Source organism: Vulpes vulpes, chromosome 15, assembly GCF_048418805.1.
Source record: "Vulpes vulpes isolate BD-2025 chromosome 15, VulVul3, whole genome shotgun sequence".
Lineage (NCBI taxonomy): Eukaryota > Metazoa > Chordata > Mammalia > Carnivora > Canidae > Vulpes > Vulpes vulpes.
The window spans coordinates 113,441,351-113,458,318 of record NC_132794.1 but is presented as its reverse complement, the minus strand read 5'-3'; the positions used below and the strand labels follow the sequence as shown (position 1 = coordinate 113,458,318).

General features: G+C 45.3%; 1 protein-coding gene across 2 annotated transcripts in view; it reads right to left on the bottom strand.

The window, feature by feature from the left end:
• DOCK1 (dedicator of cytokinesis 1) overlaps nt 1-16,968 on the bottom strand; it is a 495,561-nt gene that overhangs the window by 315,509 nt on the left and 163,084 nt on the right. For both annotated transcript variants that reach the window (XM_072740395.1, XM_072740396.1), the window contains exons 24-25: nt 10,631-10,701; nt 6,921-7,027 (exon numbers count right to left, since the gene is read on the bottom strand). In XM_072740395.1, the coding sequence (XP_072596496.1) occupies nt 6,921-7,027; nt 10,631-10,701 (178 nt within the window). The remainder of the gene's footprint in view (nt 1-6,920; nt 7,028-10,630; nt 10,702-16,968) is intronic.

Genomic DNA, 16,968 nt, shown 5'->3' with positions numbered 1-16,968 from the left:
TTTTCCAATTATATATTTTTAAGCTGATGGCTCTGAAGCTTCTCAGAGGAATCAAATGGCTAACCAAGAGTCCTGAGCACATGACAGGTGCTTACCAAATTATAATGGAATGGAAATGGATATAATTGAGAAACTGAAATTGAGTTCACTCTCCTAGACTCAGTAAGCCCTCTCTAAAAGGCTGCATTGTTTTAACAAATACTCTTTTCAAACACTCATATAATTAATGATATAGAGTGATATACAGAATGAGGTATGAAAAAGGTATAGTACTTTACAGATAAGGATAAAATTTTCTAAAGAATAGGAGAAAATGATTTCACATTCTACCATTATTTCAAGAATGGGTCTTTCGGGTTCAAAGCCAGTAAGTAACATTCTTTAGAAATCATCACACACCACCTAATTAAAGCATCCTGGAATGAGATATGCGTGGTATGTTACATGACTGTGGCACTCAACTCCAATTTTGCTTCCTGTACAATATCCCTCAAGTTAACAAAATTACTGTAGAGTAGCTCTGGGTTTAAGATCCCTTCAATAAAGACAAATCTCTCTCCACTTCCAACAGTGGAGAAGCTCAAGAGTTTTTATTTTGATTTGTTTATGGATCGAAGCATTAAGAAGGTATATTTTATTAATAAATCTATTATTAAATGATAAATTTAATCTATATTAAACATATAGCTATTCTTTCTATAATTTAAAGTAGAGGCTGATTGATAGAGTGATCTTAAGAAATATAAATTTTATAACTGAGATTAATCACAACAAACATAGTCTGGAAATCTGACTTCAATATTTCCTAATAGCTAGTCCCATTGGTATCTGAGCCTTTGCCCTCAGATTTCAAAGGGCTGCTGTAACTAATGTTTCTACCATTAAAAAGGAGAGTTTCACTCTGCTTGATAACTGGAAGAATCATTCACCTTGAAAATAAGAATGAGGAAAATAATTTAAGCTCTCTAGGCCTACATTTTGAAGAAGCTCTGTATTGTTCAAAAATGGAACACAAATGAAGTTTTATGAGGCTGACGAACACTGTTTAAAATGAGCCTGTTTGCTATATTGAAAGAAAGAGCCATGGGAATGGCCAGAAAATGAGGGAATGGCACATTTCCCATTCATACTCACTGCTAGATTCCAACCATCAGGGGAAAAAAACAAACCCAAAAATGAAAAACAAACAAATGGATGCCAATGAATAGTGAGCTTAAACAACGTAACCCACCAAGAGTATTAAACTACTGTCAAGACTATAAAGGGATTATCTTGCTACTAAGTCTTCAAATCTTTACTCTTCAAATCTTATGCTACCTTCCAGAAGCAAAAAAAAAATTTAAGACACAATGGTAAGTACACTGTGAGCTCTAAAGAAAATCTGTCAGGTGGTTTGGTCATTTTCAATATGGAAATATGGAAAGGTCAGTTCCTGAAAGACAAGGAAAAGATGCAGTGTTACCTGGACTGAGGATTCCCAAAATTCTCAGGTTCAGATCCATGGTGTAAAGGAGCCCATGTGGATGAGAGCATGTGTTCCAGAAGCTCTCTCACCTTAACTCAAAGGCATCTTGCAAGTATGTCCAATGCTCCTGACTAATTTGAAATTTAATGCAATCTCAGGTTGACTCCTTTTTTACCCAATTGCTGTAACATTAATGTAAAACATTTTTGTGGGCATAAATCCTAAACCTTCGTGTCCTAGTGTTTATTTTAATTTAATTACATTGAAACTTTTCATTTCTATAATAGGATTTAAGCTTTAATTTTCGCAGCTTTTGTCAGATATGTGGGCAACAATATAATCACAGGGGAACAAAGCTACAAATGCACAAATTATGAAGCTCTGACCTTTCTGTCTCTTTGCATCTTGCTTTGAAAATCTGCTCACTCCACACCACAGATTATATGCAAGAGTCATCTTTTTGTGAAGCACATAATCTATTTAACCAGCTTTCAAGTAGTCAAGTCACATCGCGAGACAACGCTTGGAAGCCATTACCGCCCATTCATTGGCTCCCGTGCACAGCATGCTAAGGAGTCAAACGCCCTTCGCCTCAGCTCAGGAGCAGGAGCGGGAACATCCAAGGTGGAGTGGAGACACCAGACTGGTAACCAGCCCCTCTGCACATCCTCCCTTTCCCAAAACAAAGTCATTCACTCTTTGAATACCACCAAACTTGTGAAAAGACATCCTAATGGCATGCTATGGCGGCTGGGATTTGCTTCAAAATATCTGGGGGAGGAACACAGAGATAAAAACAAGACCAACCAGAGCTTGATACCTTTGGAAGCCCAGTGAGGAATCCACAGGTATGTTACCGTCTTCTCTCCATTTTTCTTTACGATTAAAACTTACCATAATCTTAACAAAAAGCTACCTTGAATCCAGAGGTAGAGTTGAACCGTACTCCTTTCCCACCTCACATGTCCACAAAACTGAGGAAGAACTAAATCAGAAGCAAAAAGGTGATCCTAACTTTATAAAACTGTTCATGGATGACCCTCCACAGCTTCAGTCACTCCTAAGTCTTTGTTTCCCATCTCTCCTTCCTCTTCCATGATCAATCCATTCAGGGCTAAGGTAAGAGAGCCAGCCAGTTTCTCTATACAAACACAAAACCTCTCCTCCCCTGAATCAAGTGAACTACCTATGTATGCAGCTGGTCACGCCTCCTCCTCCTCTCTACTGCCCCCTGAGAAATGAAGTGCTGTATGCAGACACCCACAGCCATTTTTGTTTGTGCAATAAGTATGTACTGTGGACAAGCACACTGTCCTAGGAGCCAGCAATCAAGCAGCAACAGCATAAACAAAGCCATACTTAGGGAGCTCTCATTTTAGGGAGAGACCACAGGTAAGCAAGCCAAAGAAGAAAAAATAGGCAATGATTTCAGGTGGTGGGGAGTGTCAGGCCTGGGGCACAGAGGCTGGGGGTATTCCATGCAGGGTGATCAGAGTACCTCTCAGAGGAAACTCCCTATAACACTTTTCTTTCTTTGATCCAAGTTTACTAACTTTTAGCTCATATTTGACATGATAATTACCCTCCTCGATGAGGGCAGGATCTTATCTGCCATTCTCTACTGAATCCTCAGTAAAAATGAGAGACAAGGCTAATGCTGATTGACTGTGCCTTAAACATGAGATGAAAATCTCAGCACTATACATACTTTCATCTTCAAAATGCATGATGGAGGAAACAAGAACAAGGCAGTGAGAAAGCTAAGCCAGGAGGGTAACTTGTTGAAGGTCACTGAGGTAGCAGGTGATAGAGGCAGGATTTGAACACAGGTAGTCTGATCATAAAACCCACACATTCAGTCCTGCTGTGTCCCACCCTGCCTCATCACAGACAGGCCTCCAGAAATACATAGTTCTTTCTTAATGAGGAAGTAAAATAATTTGTAGGAGAAATGACACAAACCATTATTTTTTTTTCTTTTTAAACAAATCACAGTTAAAGGAGAGGCTCATGCACTCAGTGGTGCTTACTGTGAGTAGTCGAGTCTCCAGAGGGCCTGGTGCCCAGGCTTTATTGGCAGACCATGTGGCAGGCACCCACCATGGCCACCAGGTCCATCTCAGGTCCTGAAAAGCCTTCTTATACCTGGGAGAGATCTCTATATGACAAGCTGTGCCTCCCCAGTACAGAAGTCAGAACAAGTCCACAGCCACTCTTGCAACTGGAAGGCAGACTATGTCCCAGGTCCTGCCAAGGAGCCCTGATGCAATTAGAAACAAGCAGTGGGCGGGACAGCTCTGTGAAGAACTCCCATTCCCCTCCACCAGGGTAGTGGCCACAGAAGCAGCAGGATAGCACAGCCCAGACCCAGAGGAAACACGGCAGCTGGGACACCCGTGAGTAAGCAGCGACAGGAGCCAGTTTCCACACCAACTGGGGTCAAACGACCCTCTCTGCCAAAACACACATCCCCTGCGATGGCCTTGCACACTCAGCTGAATACGACCTCAGTTTCTGGGTCCTTCAGAAGACAGAGAAGCAGCAGTCAGGAAAACAAGGCTGCAACGACAGGACACAGCAAGCCTCAGCCTACTGGGACCCAACTTGGCAAAGGCAGGCCTCTCTGCAGAGAAACAATTCCAGTTCAGTATTTACTGCCTAGCCTTGCTGCACCCAGATCATCTTGTCACTCCCACTGAACAGAGATTCTTAAAACTATGGAATGTATTCAATATGGGGGGTGGCAGGGTGGTGAGGAGGAAAGCAATGTTTTAGAGCAAAGTAACTCAGTGAATCCCTTCTAGGAGCCAGGCAACCCACATGCTGGTGAGCAAAGACAGGCCCTGGAGTCCCCACTGGTGAACCTAGAGGAGCCACACGGTGATGTACCCTGACCACACAACTTCAGTTCTATCCAGTTCTAGAACTCTGGACATGTGGGACGCTCATCTGACTGGTTCCACTGGGATCAGGAAAAGCACACAGACCAGGACCGTCACAAACTAATAAAAACTGGAACAAAGCAGGAAAATCAGGGCCATCCCATCGCATCAGAAAATACTTTGACTTCAACGATTTATACCAAACATGGTAGAGAATATTTTGCAAAAGTAATGATATCTGAAGACTTCCGCTGATTAGTCTTTCCTGAGAAGGAGGTGAGATGGCTGTAGGCTGCCTTGAAAAAGCAGGGGGCCCACAGATGAGAAAAATCAGGGTTGTCTTTGCTATCCCTTCCCAGAAAGCTTCTTAATGCTCATAGCCTATATGACGGGACAGGGGGTCCTCCTTCTTCACACTGGACATGGGACGGTGTATTCTGAAACATTTCCAGATGGCCTGTGAGCATCTGGAAGCACATGTGGGCAGCCAATGCTAGTTTAAGACAAGGCCCACTGACTGGGCAGCTGGGGAGCTGCTTCTAAGACAGGAGGCTCCAGGCGAGCTGTGGCTCTTGTAGCACAAAGTCAGTCTCGATTCACATTATTTCACATGACCTCATTTTCCATGTTGGTGCAGCTTGCTATGAAAATTAAGTCCCTAACTTTGTACTTAAGATTTTAGGTTAATAATTAACAGCATGTTGCAAAACTTCCACAATAGGCCTTGAGGCGGTCTTTAATACAAGACTTACAGAACAAGAGGGAAAGGAGAAACGGTGCAGGAAGGAAGAAAATCAGAATCGCCAGACTCCCGGGCTGACGGAATTACCAAAAATAAATACGAAGAGTCCCTTCCAGCTTTCTACTAGCTAAGGAAATAAAGTTACGCTTCAATAGAAGAAAACACTCCCTTGAAATGTATTCTTAGAAGAATTTCTATTTTAAATATTTTTAATCGAACCTTTTATATTTTAGGTCCTCATCCAAAGAGAGCTATGTGATAGGTGGTACAGAGTTTTGTAATAGAAATTATGTGACATAGGGAAGGAGGTCTTCCCGATGTCAACAGTCAATAAAAGTACAATCAATCCATCGACAATTGCTATTCATTGATAATTGTTCATTCAACAAAGTGGTGTAGGTCGGTGCTGGTGGTGGTGTGTGCATCTTTGTGCTGGAGGGTTAGGAGAAGGGACATCAGTAACCCTCCTAATATAATCCAAATAGAAAACTTTTGGGGGGTTTTACTTGCTCTGGTATAAAATGTAGTCGATACAGAAAGAAACAATGATACAGTGGTCCCCACCCATCACCTCATCATCATGCCCTCCTGAGCCCCATAGTTTCACCAAGCTTTAGAAGACACCTGGGGAATGAGTAATTCAAGACCCAGGCCTCCAATGAGGCCCTGAAGTATGGACAGTCGGGATTGCTAGCTGAAGGAGATTTGTGTGCTTTGAATCCCAAACAATGGCAACGGAGCTGCCTTTCAATTATGCAAGTGAGCTATGGGCTTGTGGCCCAGATAGAAATGTTTGGAGGGGCTGCAGAAACCCATTCCCTTCTTAGTTTGATGTTTCCTCTCAAAAAGAACATTCCCACTCAAATGAAGTCTTGGCATTTTCTCTTAACATAAACCTTCGTTGTAAGTGTAGACTCCAGTGCAATGATAAAGTTCGATCAAGAAATCAGGTTAAAGCCAGCAGGAAAACAGAGGCTCCAGGAGCCCAGAAGTTACGGAAGACTAATCTGGACATAAACTGAGTTCTAGATGCAGCCAGGAGCCCAATAGGACACCCCCAGCCAGGGCTGCTCTGTCCCTAAAACGCCACACTCGAGGACAAAAGAAAATGAATGGAACAGCCAAATGTCTGGACACAAACAGAAGAGTACAGATCTGTGCCTCTCGGTCAGAATGTCACTCAACGGTCCCCACATCTGCCTCCACTAAATGAGAAAGGTTGTGGAATTATGCAAAGGTTTTAAGCTTTCAATAAAACTGCTTGACAAGTGTAAAATATTAATTCAATCTGTCCAAATAGAAAGAAAATGATTAATAAAAAGGGTAGGGAGATAACGTGGGGAAATAGAAGGTGTTCCTCAGGATAAATGAGTTGAGGAATCATTAAAATTCTTATTACTTTGAGCAGGGTTTGAGGAAGCCCTGTCAAAGAATGCAAAGCTCAGGAAAAGACAGTACCATTATTTCTAAATTTAAAGAAAACTTGACATTTTTCTTTGCAATCATCTGAATGGAAGCAGGTGATTGCCTCCCCAGGATAGACAATCACACATCTTAAAGGCTACAATGTATGCTGATTATCTTAGGGCTTTAGTGTATACCTAAATTACAAACTACGAGGCTTTCCCCTTCATCTTTCAATGATCTATCACTCCACTGTACATCAATTACCATTCTCTTGTAAGGACTAAATCTTCCTGTCTTGTAATGGAGCTGTCTTAATTGGTTGCAACCTCCGCTCCTTTTGGCATAGAGGAGAGAATTCAGAAGGGACAAGGCCTATAGACAATGAATAATGGGACAATTTAATGATTCTCAGGGTTCCACTCACCGTGCTGTGTGAAGAGGTCACTGTGAATGATTTCAATCAAGCAATATAGCTTCTGAATGGTCAGCAAACCCATGGGAACATTTAGGATGAAATCAGTAAACATTTTGCTATAATGAAAAACACAAGTGAAGAGTTTAGGGATATGACAGCAAAATGAGCCACTGTGTTCAAGATGATACTGAGATGCAAGGTCATTAAACGGTGATTAAGCTCTACGAGAACATTGGATACTGCCCATAATAGAGACCAAAATCTCACCCAACGAAATGATGCTTTAAAATGTTATTTTTCACTTCATGCCCACTCAAATGGCTATAATCCAAAAGACAGACAATAACAAGTGTTGGCTAGGATATGAAGAAACTGGAACCCTCATATCACGTTGATGGGAATGTAAGTTGGTGCAGCCACTTTGGAAAACAGCTTGGCGTTTCCTGAAAATGTTAAACCGGTTACTTAAGGACCCACTCCCAGGTATATACCCAAGAGAAATGCAAATACATATCCAACACAAACCTTGACACATGAATCATAGCAGTATTATTCTTCATATTCAGTAGGAGAAAAACCCAGATGTCCATCACCTCAGGAGCAAACAACATATACCCATAGAATTCATCCCTAACGAGGAATGAAATTCTGACAAAGGCTACAACACAGATAGACTTTGAAAATACAATGCCAAGTAAAAGAAGCCAGGCACGAAAGGCCACATATTATATAATTTCCTTCGTATAACATGCCTGGAAAAGGCAGATCTGTAGACACAGGAAGAAGATTCGTGGGTGCCTTTGGCTGGGGTAGGGACAGATTATTAATGAGCACCAGGGATCTGAAAGGGGTGATGAAACTGCCCTACAACTGGATTACGACGACGGGCACACAACTCCGTAAAAATACTGAATGCCCTTTAATTAAATACTCTAAAACTGACAAACTTTATAGGATGCAACTTACATCTCACTAGAGGTTTCTTTTTAAACATTACTTTTATAAACAGATGATAAAACTATGAAGGTGTCTTAGACGAAGGGTTCTTGTTAGTAACAAAGAAAAGTCTTTCACCAATCATATCAACAAAGGTTCTATAAAATAATAATTTCAAGTACCGGCAAAGTTTGGGAAGACAGACACCAACATACATTAGTAAAAAGTTGCTTTGACCTTTAGAGAGCAACTGAGTAGTATTTGTTAAAAATCTTTTAAGAAAATGCAAAAAAAGAAAATATAACGCATGGTCATCTCACTTCACTGTTTTTCGCTGTTTCTGCTAATGATATACATAAGGGCAAGATCCTACAGTTAAGCTACAAAAACGTGTATCCTAGCATATTTTATAAGAATAAAAACCGAACAGAACCCAGTACCCATCACTATAGCACAGTGGCCTGTTTTGCTGTAGTCAGAAAGCCTGGGTTAGCCTTGAAGCACCACCACTGACCAGCTCAGTTATCAGGGACAAGTTACTTAGCATAAAAGTAGGCTAATAACAGAACCGATGTCATACCACTGTTGGAAAGATTAATTGAACAATACATAGAAAGTGCTTTGCGTGAAGCCTCTTCTATATGGAGAAAGCACATAATCGATGTCAGTGCCTACTGTTGCTACTTAAATAAATGATGGGCCAACATAGGATCGAACACCATGGAAGTTATTAAAAATTATGATGTAGAAGACTACTCCCCAATGTGGGAACACAAAATGTCTTACATGCAGAAGCTGCCTGTAAAATAAAGAATATAATTGTGTTGAATTTTTTTAGGAAATATGTGGGCACATATGCATGTGAATGTTTGTGCATGTGTGCAAATCCACATCCTTTCAGTTATTTTTAGGCAGTGGAATTAAGTTTGATCTATTCTCCTCTGTGGTCTCTTCTGTTTCATTAAAACATCAATCAGTTTTCTAAAAAGGAAAAAATACTTACATGATTTACAAGGTCATGTAAAAAAAATCAGTAGATAAGGTGGGGTGCCTGGGTGGGGCTCAGATGGGTAAGCAACTGATTCTTGGTTTCGACTCAGGTCATGATTTCATGGGTTGTGAGATCAAGCCCTGTATCAGGCTCCTGGCTCAGTGGAAAATCTGCTTGCAAGATTCTTTCCTCTGCCCTCTCCTTACTCTGTCTCTAATAATAAATAAATCTTTAAAAAAATATATAAAATATCAGTAGATAATGTGTTGAAGCAGCACACAGGCATGCATCAAGAGACAAGGGACCAAGAGCAGACGGGGGCTGGCCCCAGAGAGGGGGTCTCCCTTGGCTCTCCAAGCACTGATGCAAGCACCCACTGTGAACGTGGATGTGGCCCCACTAGTTGGTTAGAGTCTGACCCCTGTGCCTCAAGAGAAACACAATCCCAGAGTATGCCCATGGGCCACCCAACCACAGCTTGCCCCACTTCTCCTATTCTCCAGACCTGAAGCTCTCCAACAAAAGTCTCACTGAAAGCACCCAGAAGGTTCACTGAAACCCAACGGCTGGGCCCCAGGCCCTATTTCTAACTGGGGAGACCTGGGAAGGAGCCTGAGATTCAGCATTTTCTGACAAGGCCCCAGGGGCTGCTGATATGTGTATGCCGCAGGGATGGGACACACTCCCTAGACAGGGCAGACATGGCCCCTTCACATCTCCTCTTCTCATTGAGGGTGTGCTAAGCTATGCCCAGTGTTGTCGGTGCTGGGGGGGCAGAAAATAAATGTGTCCATGGAGGACACTAAATCCTCAGGCACATCAGAAACCTGGTGATTCGTGGAGGAGAGTACACCGCCCTCCCCCAGAAAGCCACTCACCCTTCACCTCCCAGGCATGAGCAAGCTGAAGTGGACACAAAGAACAGGGAGGATGAACATTTTTTATTCAGTTTAAACACTCGGGGGACACATGGACCTTTACTACTATTTAAATGGGCTTTTCAGCTGCTAAAAACAGTCCCATCTCCTGCAGGTAGTTTATGATGTCAAATGTTAAATCAAAATCACAATCAAATGCAGACAAGGGCGGTGCTTTAGGTGTCTGGGGTTAGAAAGGCTGCACATCCCAGTGGCTCTCAACAGTCATGTAGAACCCAGGGCATCTACAGATTTCACAAGTAGGCCTGGACTCAGCAACCAAGGAGGAAAAAACAGGTGGAAAAAGGAAGGATTCGGTCAGTCCTCAGCCTCACTCCTTGGTCTGAAAGCCCAACAACCAGCTTCCTTGAGGTTTGCTTTGATTTTGTTAATGTTATCTTAGGTGACAACTCCTAACCATTCTGCCTGAGGCTTGCAATCTGTCAGGAGGAGCTCACGATAAGCAATTGTGCACGTGCAGGGGAGAGGAGTGAATAGTAAATCTCCTGTGTCAGATATTTTAGGTGCCAAAAACAAAACAAAAACCCAACCACTACATAGTGAAATTCAATCTCTCGAAGGAATGCAAAAATGTCAAATTTGTATGATCTACCCCATGTGTCCCCTGAGTGTTTAACAAACTGCTAAAGAAAATACTTTGTTGGTCAAAAGACACCATCGGATGGGGTCTTTTCAATATAAAGTCATCGTTAGGGAAGTGTCCCAGACATGACAACCAGCATGTCTTCAGGAATGATCCAGGGCACTGACGCCTGCCAATGAGAGACTGAACCTTGAGTCTCTCATAACCTCCATGCACAGAAAGGAGGCAAAGTGAAGGACATGGGAAGCCTGCCCCTCAGGTGCTTCCTTACCTGAGCTCTTTGGGATCGAACACCAATTTCACATCGTTGACAATAGTTGGCAAGTACTTCAACGCCGCCCCCTGCAAACCAAGAGCAAAGAATGCTGAGCCTAATGCAGTCTGGCAAATGTTAACACAAATCTGTAATTACTATGAAGAACCACAGACATACCAAGAAGAGAAAGATAGCTTTCTAGACGAGAAGATGAGATCATCAAACACAACAAAAATAGAGCAAAGAAAAAAAGCCTCTGATCCACAAACAATGGTGATTTGTTAGATGGTTTTCTTGACACATAATAATTTAACAGAGGCCTACAGTTATTGCCTGGGGACCAAATGCCTATAGTGCACTAAGTTTTTGTGTGATTTTCTCCTTAACCCTAATGAAGCTATAGTGGACACAGGAAGACCCCATGTCCCTCAGAAGAATCCCCTACCATTCAAATCCCTGCAGTTGCTTCACATTCAACATCTAAAATGACTGTCTTTGTTCCATTCCAAAACTATTTCTGTATATCTGTATATCCCTTAATTAGGAATCTGTTGTTTCTTCAGTAGTAGCCTTATCTCTTATATTGCTATTTTGCATTTTCCAGAAAATCCACACTCTCAAAAAATAAGAGTGATGCTTATCATGACAGATCGTACTACATGCTATGTGCTGCACTGGGACCTTGTATATATTTTATCTTTCATTCCAATAGACCTCCGACAGAGAGCTGGCTGTGTTGGACAGCCAGGGAACTGCAATGGAGATGCTAATTACTCTGCCCCTGATCAGACCACTAGACCTGAACACAGACAGAATCAAAACCCAGTTCTGTGGGCAGCCAGAGCCCCAGCACCCTCAGCTACACAGTCTGATGGGAAAAGTTAATAGATTTTCAGTGTTCTGACTATGGTGGGCCTCCCCCTCTATCTGTGACTCTATGTAACTCCTTCTGCCAGGTTGGGCTCCCCTTCCCAAAATGAAATGGGGGAAATAATGCTGATGCTAAGGACATCAGAGGTTACATTAAAGTTCAAACTCAAGCTGAAAAGAGAACAGGATAATGCTTTGAACGCTGGAAAATACTGCACTTATTGCATAAACAATTGTTAACGTTATTTTCCAAAAGCAAGAGCGGTGTTTCAACAACCAACAACAAAAAACCAAAATGGAGTCACTTGTGCTAAACTCCATGTCAGCAAACCAAGGCTTCACACCTAAACTAATTGCAGTTTCAGCTTCTCTCAAGAATATAAAATTGAACTACTCAATCTGGAGGGGCGCCTGGGTGGCTCCGTCGGTGAAACATTTGCCTTTAGTTCAGGTCATGATCTCGGGATCCTGGGATTGAGCCTCATGTAGGGCTCCCTGCTCAGTGAGAGGGTCTGCTTCTCCCTCTCCCTCTCCCAACCCCCTGCTTGTGCTCTTTCATTCTCCCTCTCTGTCAAATAAATAAAATCTTTAAAAAAAAAAAAAACCCACACACACACAAAAAAAAAACAAAACAAAATAAAACAAAACTACTCAATCTGGAACTCCATGGGCAGCACTACTGAAGTAATCCACCTGACAGACCTCTTCAAACCCTCAAAGAAAGAAGTAGCCTGCTCGTCCCTTGTCCTTGCCCCCTCCTGCCTATAAAAGTCTCATTTTGTCCAGCTCTTCAGAGCTCCTTTCTACTTGCTAGATTGGGATGCTGCCCAATTCATGAATCATCGAATAAAGCCTATCAGATCTTCAAATTTACTGAGTTGAATTTTATTCTTTAACAGCAAAAGCTCACTTTAACATAATACCCTGAATATACATGGTCCACAAATTTGCAATAATGGAACACAGGCCCCGCCACCTCACCACCGAATGAAACTAGTTCCATACCTCACGCCCTATACAAAAATTAACTTTAAGTGGTTCATAAATCTTAAACATAAAACTTTAAACTACACAATTTCCAGAAGACATTTGCGATGGGCTAAGCAATGATTTCTTAGATAAGATGCCAAAAGCTTAATCCGTAAAAGAAAAAAAAAATCAATAAATTCTGGTTCATCAAAATAAAAACTCTGCACTTTTAAAACTTACTGCTAAGATAATAAAAGATGAGTCACACTCTAGGAGAAAATAATTGCAAATCGTTATCTGATCAAGATTTGTATCCAGCATATCCAAAGAACACTTAAAACTCAATAATGAGAAAACAATCTTCCCTCCAAATAGGCCAAAGATTTGAAAAGACAGTTTTCCAAAGAAGATATATGGATGGCAAATAAGCACTTGAAAAGATGCTCAGCATCATTAGTCACCAGGGAAATCCAAATTAAAACCACAGTGAAATATCACTAACACCTATTAGAAAGGAAAAAAAAAAAAACCAACCCTGCCACCTGACAATATCAAGTGCTGTTGCAAATGCTGCTGGGCTGAATGCAAAACAAGGTCAGGAACAACTGTGGAAAATCATAAGACGATTTCTCATGAAGTGAGACATGCACTCTCCATACAGCCCAGCAATTGTACTCCTGAGTCTGGACTCGATGATATGCAAAACTTGATGCGCACACAAAACCCTGCATGTAAATGTTGACAGTAGCTTTCTTTGCAATCATCAAAAACTAGAAACAACTCAAAAGTCCCTCAAGAGGTGAATCCATACAATGGAACACTACTCAGTAATTAAAAAAAAAAAAAATCGAGCCTGCGTTACACACAACATGGATGATCTCAAATGTGCTCAGAGCAGTAAAACAAGACAAACTCGAAAGGCTACGTACCATGTGATTCCATCTTTAAAACAATCCGGAAAAGGCACAGCTATAGGGACGGAGACCACCTCTGTGGGTGGAGGAGGGGGAGCTTGTGTACACTGGGGGAAAGAGGAACGCAGGGGAGGGGTGATGGCACCCTACTACATGACTGTACTCAATCTGTACCTTAATTCTCAAAATGAATAAAAACATATGTCCTAGACAGACGGGCCTGGAAAAACCTTTAGAGAATGTTCCTGAATCTCAACGCTGGTGCCTAAGAAGTACGTGGTCGATTCCAGTCACTTCAAATGAGTTCAAGTTTCCTAATCTATAGCTTGGGAATATAATGTCCATGCCTGAGGATCTCCTGGGTGCTGGACTCTATGGACAAAATACATCCGCAGGACAACATGAGAAAGGTCTCTTATCCCCATTCACAGATGACACAGTAGAGGCATGCAGCGAAGTCATGTGTCCAGACTCATGCTGCTGGGATGTGGAGCAAGGCGGTGCACGCCCACGGTGAGCACACTAGTTGTCCCTGTCTCTCTCAGTGCGGCTCGGTCCGGATGAGACAGGCAGGACAACAGTGTTCTGCGCTGCACAATCACTGAGGCTTGTTTCCTAGGGGTGGGCCCTGTCCTCCCACACCAGCCAGATCAAGGGATCCCAATTACCTCCTTGGCAATTCAACTTTGGAATTTATCAAGTTACTGCAGGTTACCCCCATTTCACAAGGATGAAGCAGACGGCGATAAACAAGACAGGCCTCTATGGCCCGCCTTGCGCTTGTTCCCCGGGGGCCTCCGGGTGCTGCATTAACCAGGCACACAGACAGCCACGCTGGGCCAGGGCTCCCTAGGGCCTCCGCCCATCCAGAGGTCACAGTGATGCCCATAGAAAGGGGCATGTGCCCACCAGAACCCCAAAATGCTGCCTAACACAGAATTTATAGCACATGGGGTTTGGAGAGAACAGAGGGGTTCACGCACCTGCCACCAACCTTGGCTCAGCTTGGGAACAAAGGACAGAGCCGATGGAACAAAGAGAACAGGACAAGCAAGGAGCCACCTCTTGCACCTGCTGCCCATCCCTGCTTCCCATGGGGCTTTTCCGTGGTTCTCCTGGAGCCTGGGACCTCAGCCCTCCCCACCCACCTCAGCTCCTACGCTGGAGAAAAACAAAATCCACCAGGAGAAGGAGCAGAGGCACCAGAAGGTCCACGCGGAGAGGGGGAGCGCCCAGCTCCCAAGGACGGCATCCCACACCTGGGCTCGGCAGGGACCCTGTGCCCTCTGTCACCCCTCCTCCCTCCGGGTGACTGGGTCCTCACCCCAGCCGTTCCTTCCCTCCGCGTGGGAGCCCACGCTTGTCTCTCAAGAGGGAAATGCCCCCCGGCCCAGCCGCACGGGCAGTGCCCAGGCTGGGGGCTCGCACGATGCCCGCTGCCCAGCACGCTCCCGGCTTTGCCCTCTGTCGCCTCTCCAGCCGCACCCTGGCTCGGGTCCTGCGGAGGCCCCAGGCCTCTCCCTAGGTGCCCCTTCTCATGACCCAGCTGCGAGCCCTCACCTGCTGCCTTCCTCTGCACCCGCCCCTCCCCAGCTGCCTGCGCAGGGCCCTGTGCCCACCACCCCTTAAAGATGGGTGTCCTTGGAGTCCCATTCTAGCCTTCTCTCCTTCCTCCACATGCTCCTCAGGGAGCCCACCCTTCCGCCGGGCTGTGGAGCCCTAGTGCCCACTGCCCAGGCTCACCTTGCTCCTGGGTGGGTGGGCGTCCCACCCACACGCGGCGGCCCTGCTGGCCCAGGGGCGCTGCAGACCCCACCCGCCACAGGCCAGCCCGACACCTGACCTCCCCGGGGACACCTCGGCGCAGGGTGCCGCACGGCCCCGTCCCAGGTCACAGCCTCCCTGGGGTGCTCCCTCTTCTTCAAGCGGGTGGAGCCTCACTATGAACTGCCCCTGGTTCTACCATCTTCTCGGCCTCTACAGCTTCTACCACCAGGTCCGGGTGCCTCTGTCCCGGCTGGCACCGCTGCCGCAGCCTCCTGATGGACCTCCCGCCTCCACATGGACCCCTTCAAGTCTGCGCCCCAGGCGGCAGCCGGAGTGCCTTTCCTGAGACAAGAGGCAAACCTAACGTGGATGCTTTGGAGGCATTGCCCGACTCCTGGGGTACCAGTCCAACTAGCTGGCACCCTCAGAGGCTCGGGCTCCTCCTCCGCAGTGTCTGACCTCGGCGGCCCCCACCTCCCGCTGCAGGAGGCTCTCCCACCGGGGGAGCCTCTTTCAACAGCAGATGCACCTGTCTTCTGTCTTCCTGGGCCACTGCTTCCCTGCACGCCACGCACGCCGGCTGTTGCCCCAAACACTCAAGAGTTAACCCCCGATCACGCCCGGGTCCTTAGCTAAGACATCATGTTCTTCAAGACACAGGGACCTCGGGTTGGGCGTCTGGAGAGGCTCCTGCTCTGGGCCGTGTCCGTGTGCCGCACACCAGAGCCCGTGCGCTACGCAGGGCTAGCCCTTCGCTCCGGGCTCCCTGAGGCCCTGGAGGCTCTCAGACACAACACACACTCCAAGACATCGGACTGACGGAGCTCTCTACAAAACCACCTCTTAATTCTCAAGAGACACTCCACGTCTTTGCTTTGGACCCACAGAAATCCCCATCCTCAGCCAAGAGAACAGTCTGGTGAGCCGCCGGAAGAGCCAGGGACTCGGACGCTCCCGCTCCCGCAGGCTCTAACCCTCCTGACCAGGAAAAAGCAAGCTCTGCCCGCTTCTAATAGGGGTGATTTGTCAAGAACCTCAAGTGTTTTGGTTTCTGCTCCTGCTTGCCGCAAAAGGCTTCATTTTCCCTGTGGAGTCGGGCTGCTTCACCCAACTCAGGTCGCTTTCGAGTAGAAGGAGCAGCTGGCTCGAGGGCTTCCCAAGACGCAGAGCACAGGACAGTGGCGGGTGGGATCGTCTCTGCAGGAGGACACTTCCAGAACAGGAAGACCCGGGTGCAGGCATGAGAAGCCACGGCGGCAGGACGCACGGGGGCGGTGCCATACAGGGGACACGGGACACACGATCCAGGGCCTCATTGTCTGCATCCAGAGCGTGCGTCCACCACTCGCTGCGTGAACCCAGGAAGATGGCATGTGCTCAGGGGTTCCCGCTGGTGAACCGGCCGGGGAGCGCACCGGCATCCAGACACTGCCGGCAGGGTGGAAAGACGCAGTGTACGTGCCACACTCGGCGTGCCACCCCAAGCACCAAGCACATCACGGGCGTTCAACACACGGTGGCCAGTCCTGCCGCCAGGTCGTGGTGGGAGACCATGGGATGTGTGCAAACGATGGCATGGAAACTCTCTTGAACGTGCCAAACTCTCAAACGTGACCCCGCAATTCAGTGGAAGCTTTGGTTTATCGCGTCCTATCCTATATGACGTGCTAAACGTGGAGTAGAAGAATTTGCCAAATCACAGAATTCAGGATAACAGGAATGGGAGGGATCTGTGGAGGGTTTTCTTATTTTCCTTTTTTTATTTTTGTCCTATGTTTATTATTTTTGTTTGTCCTATGTTTATTATGTTTTTATTATTTTGTTTATTATTTT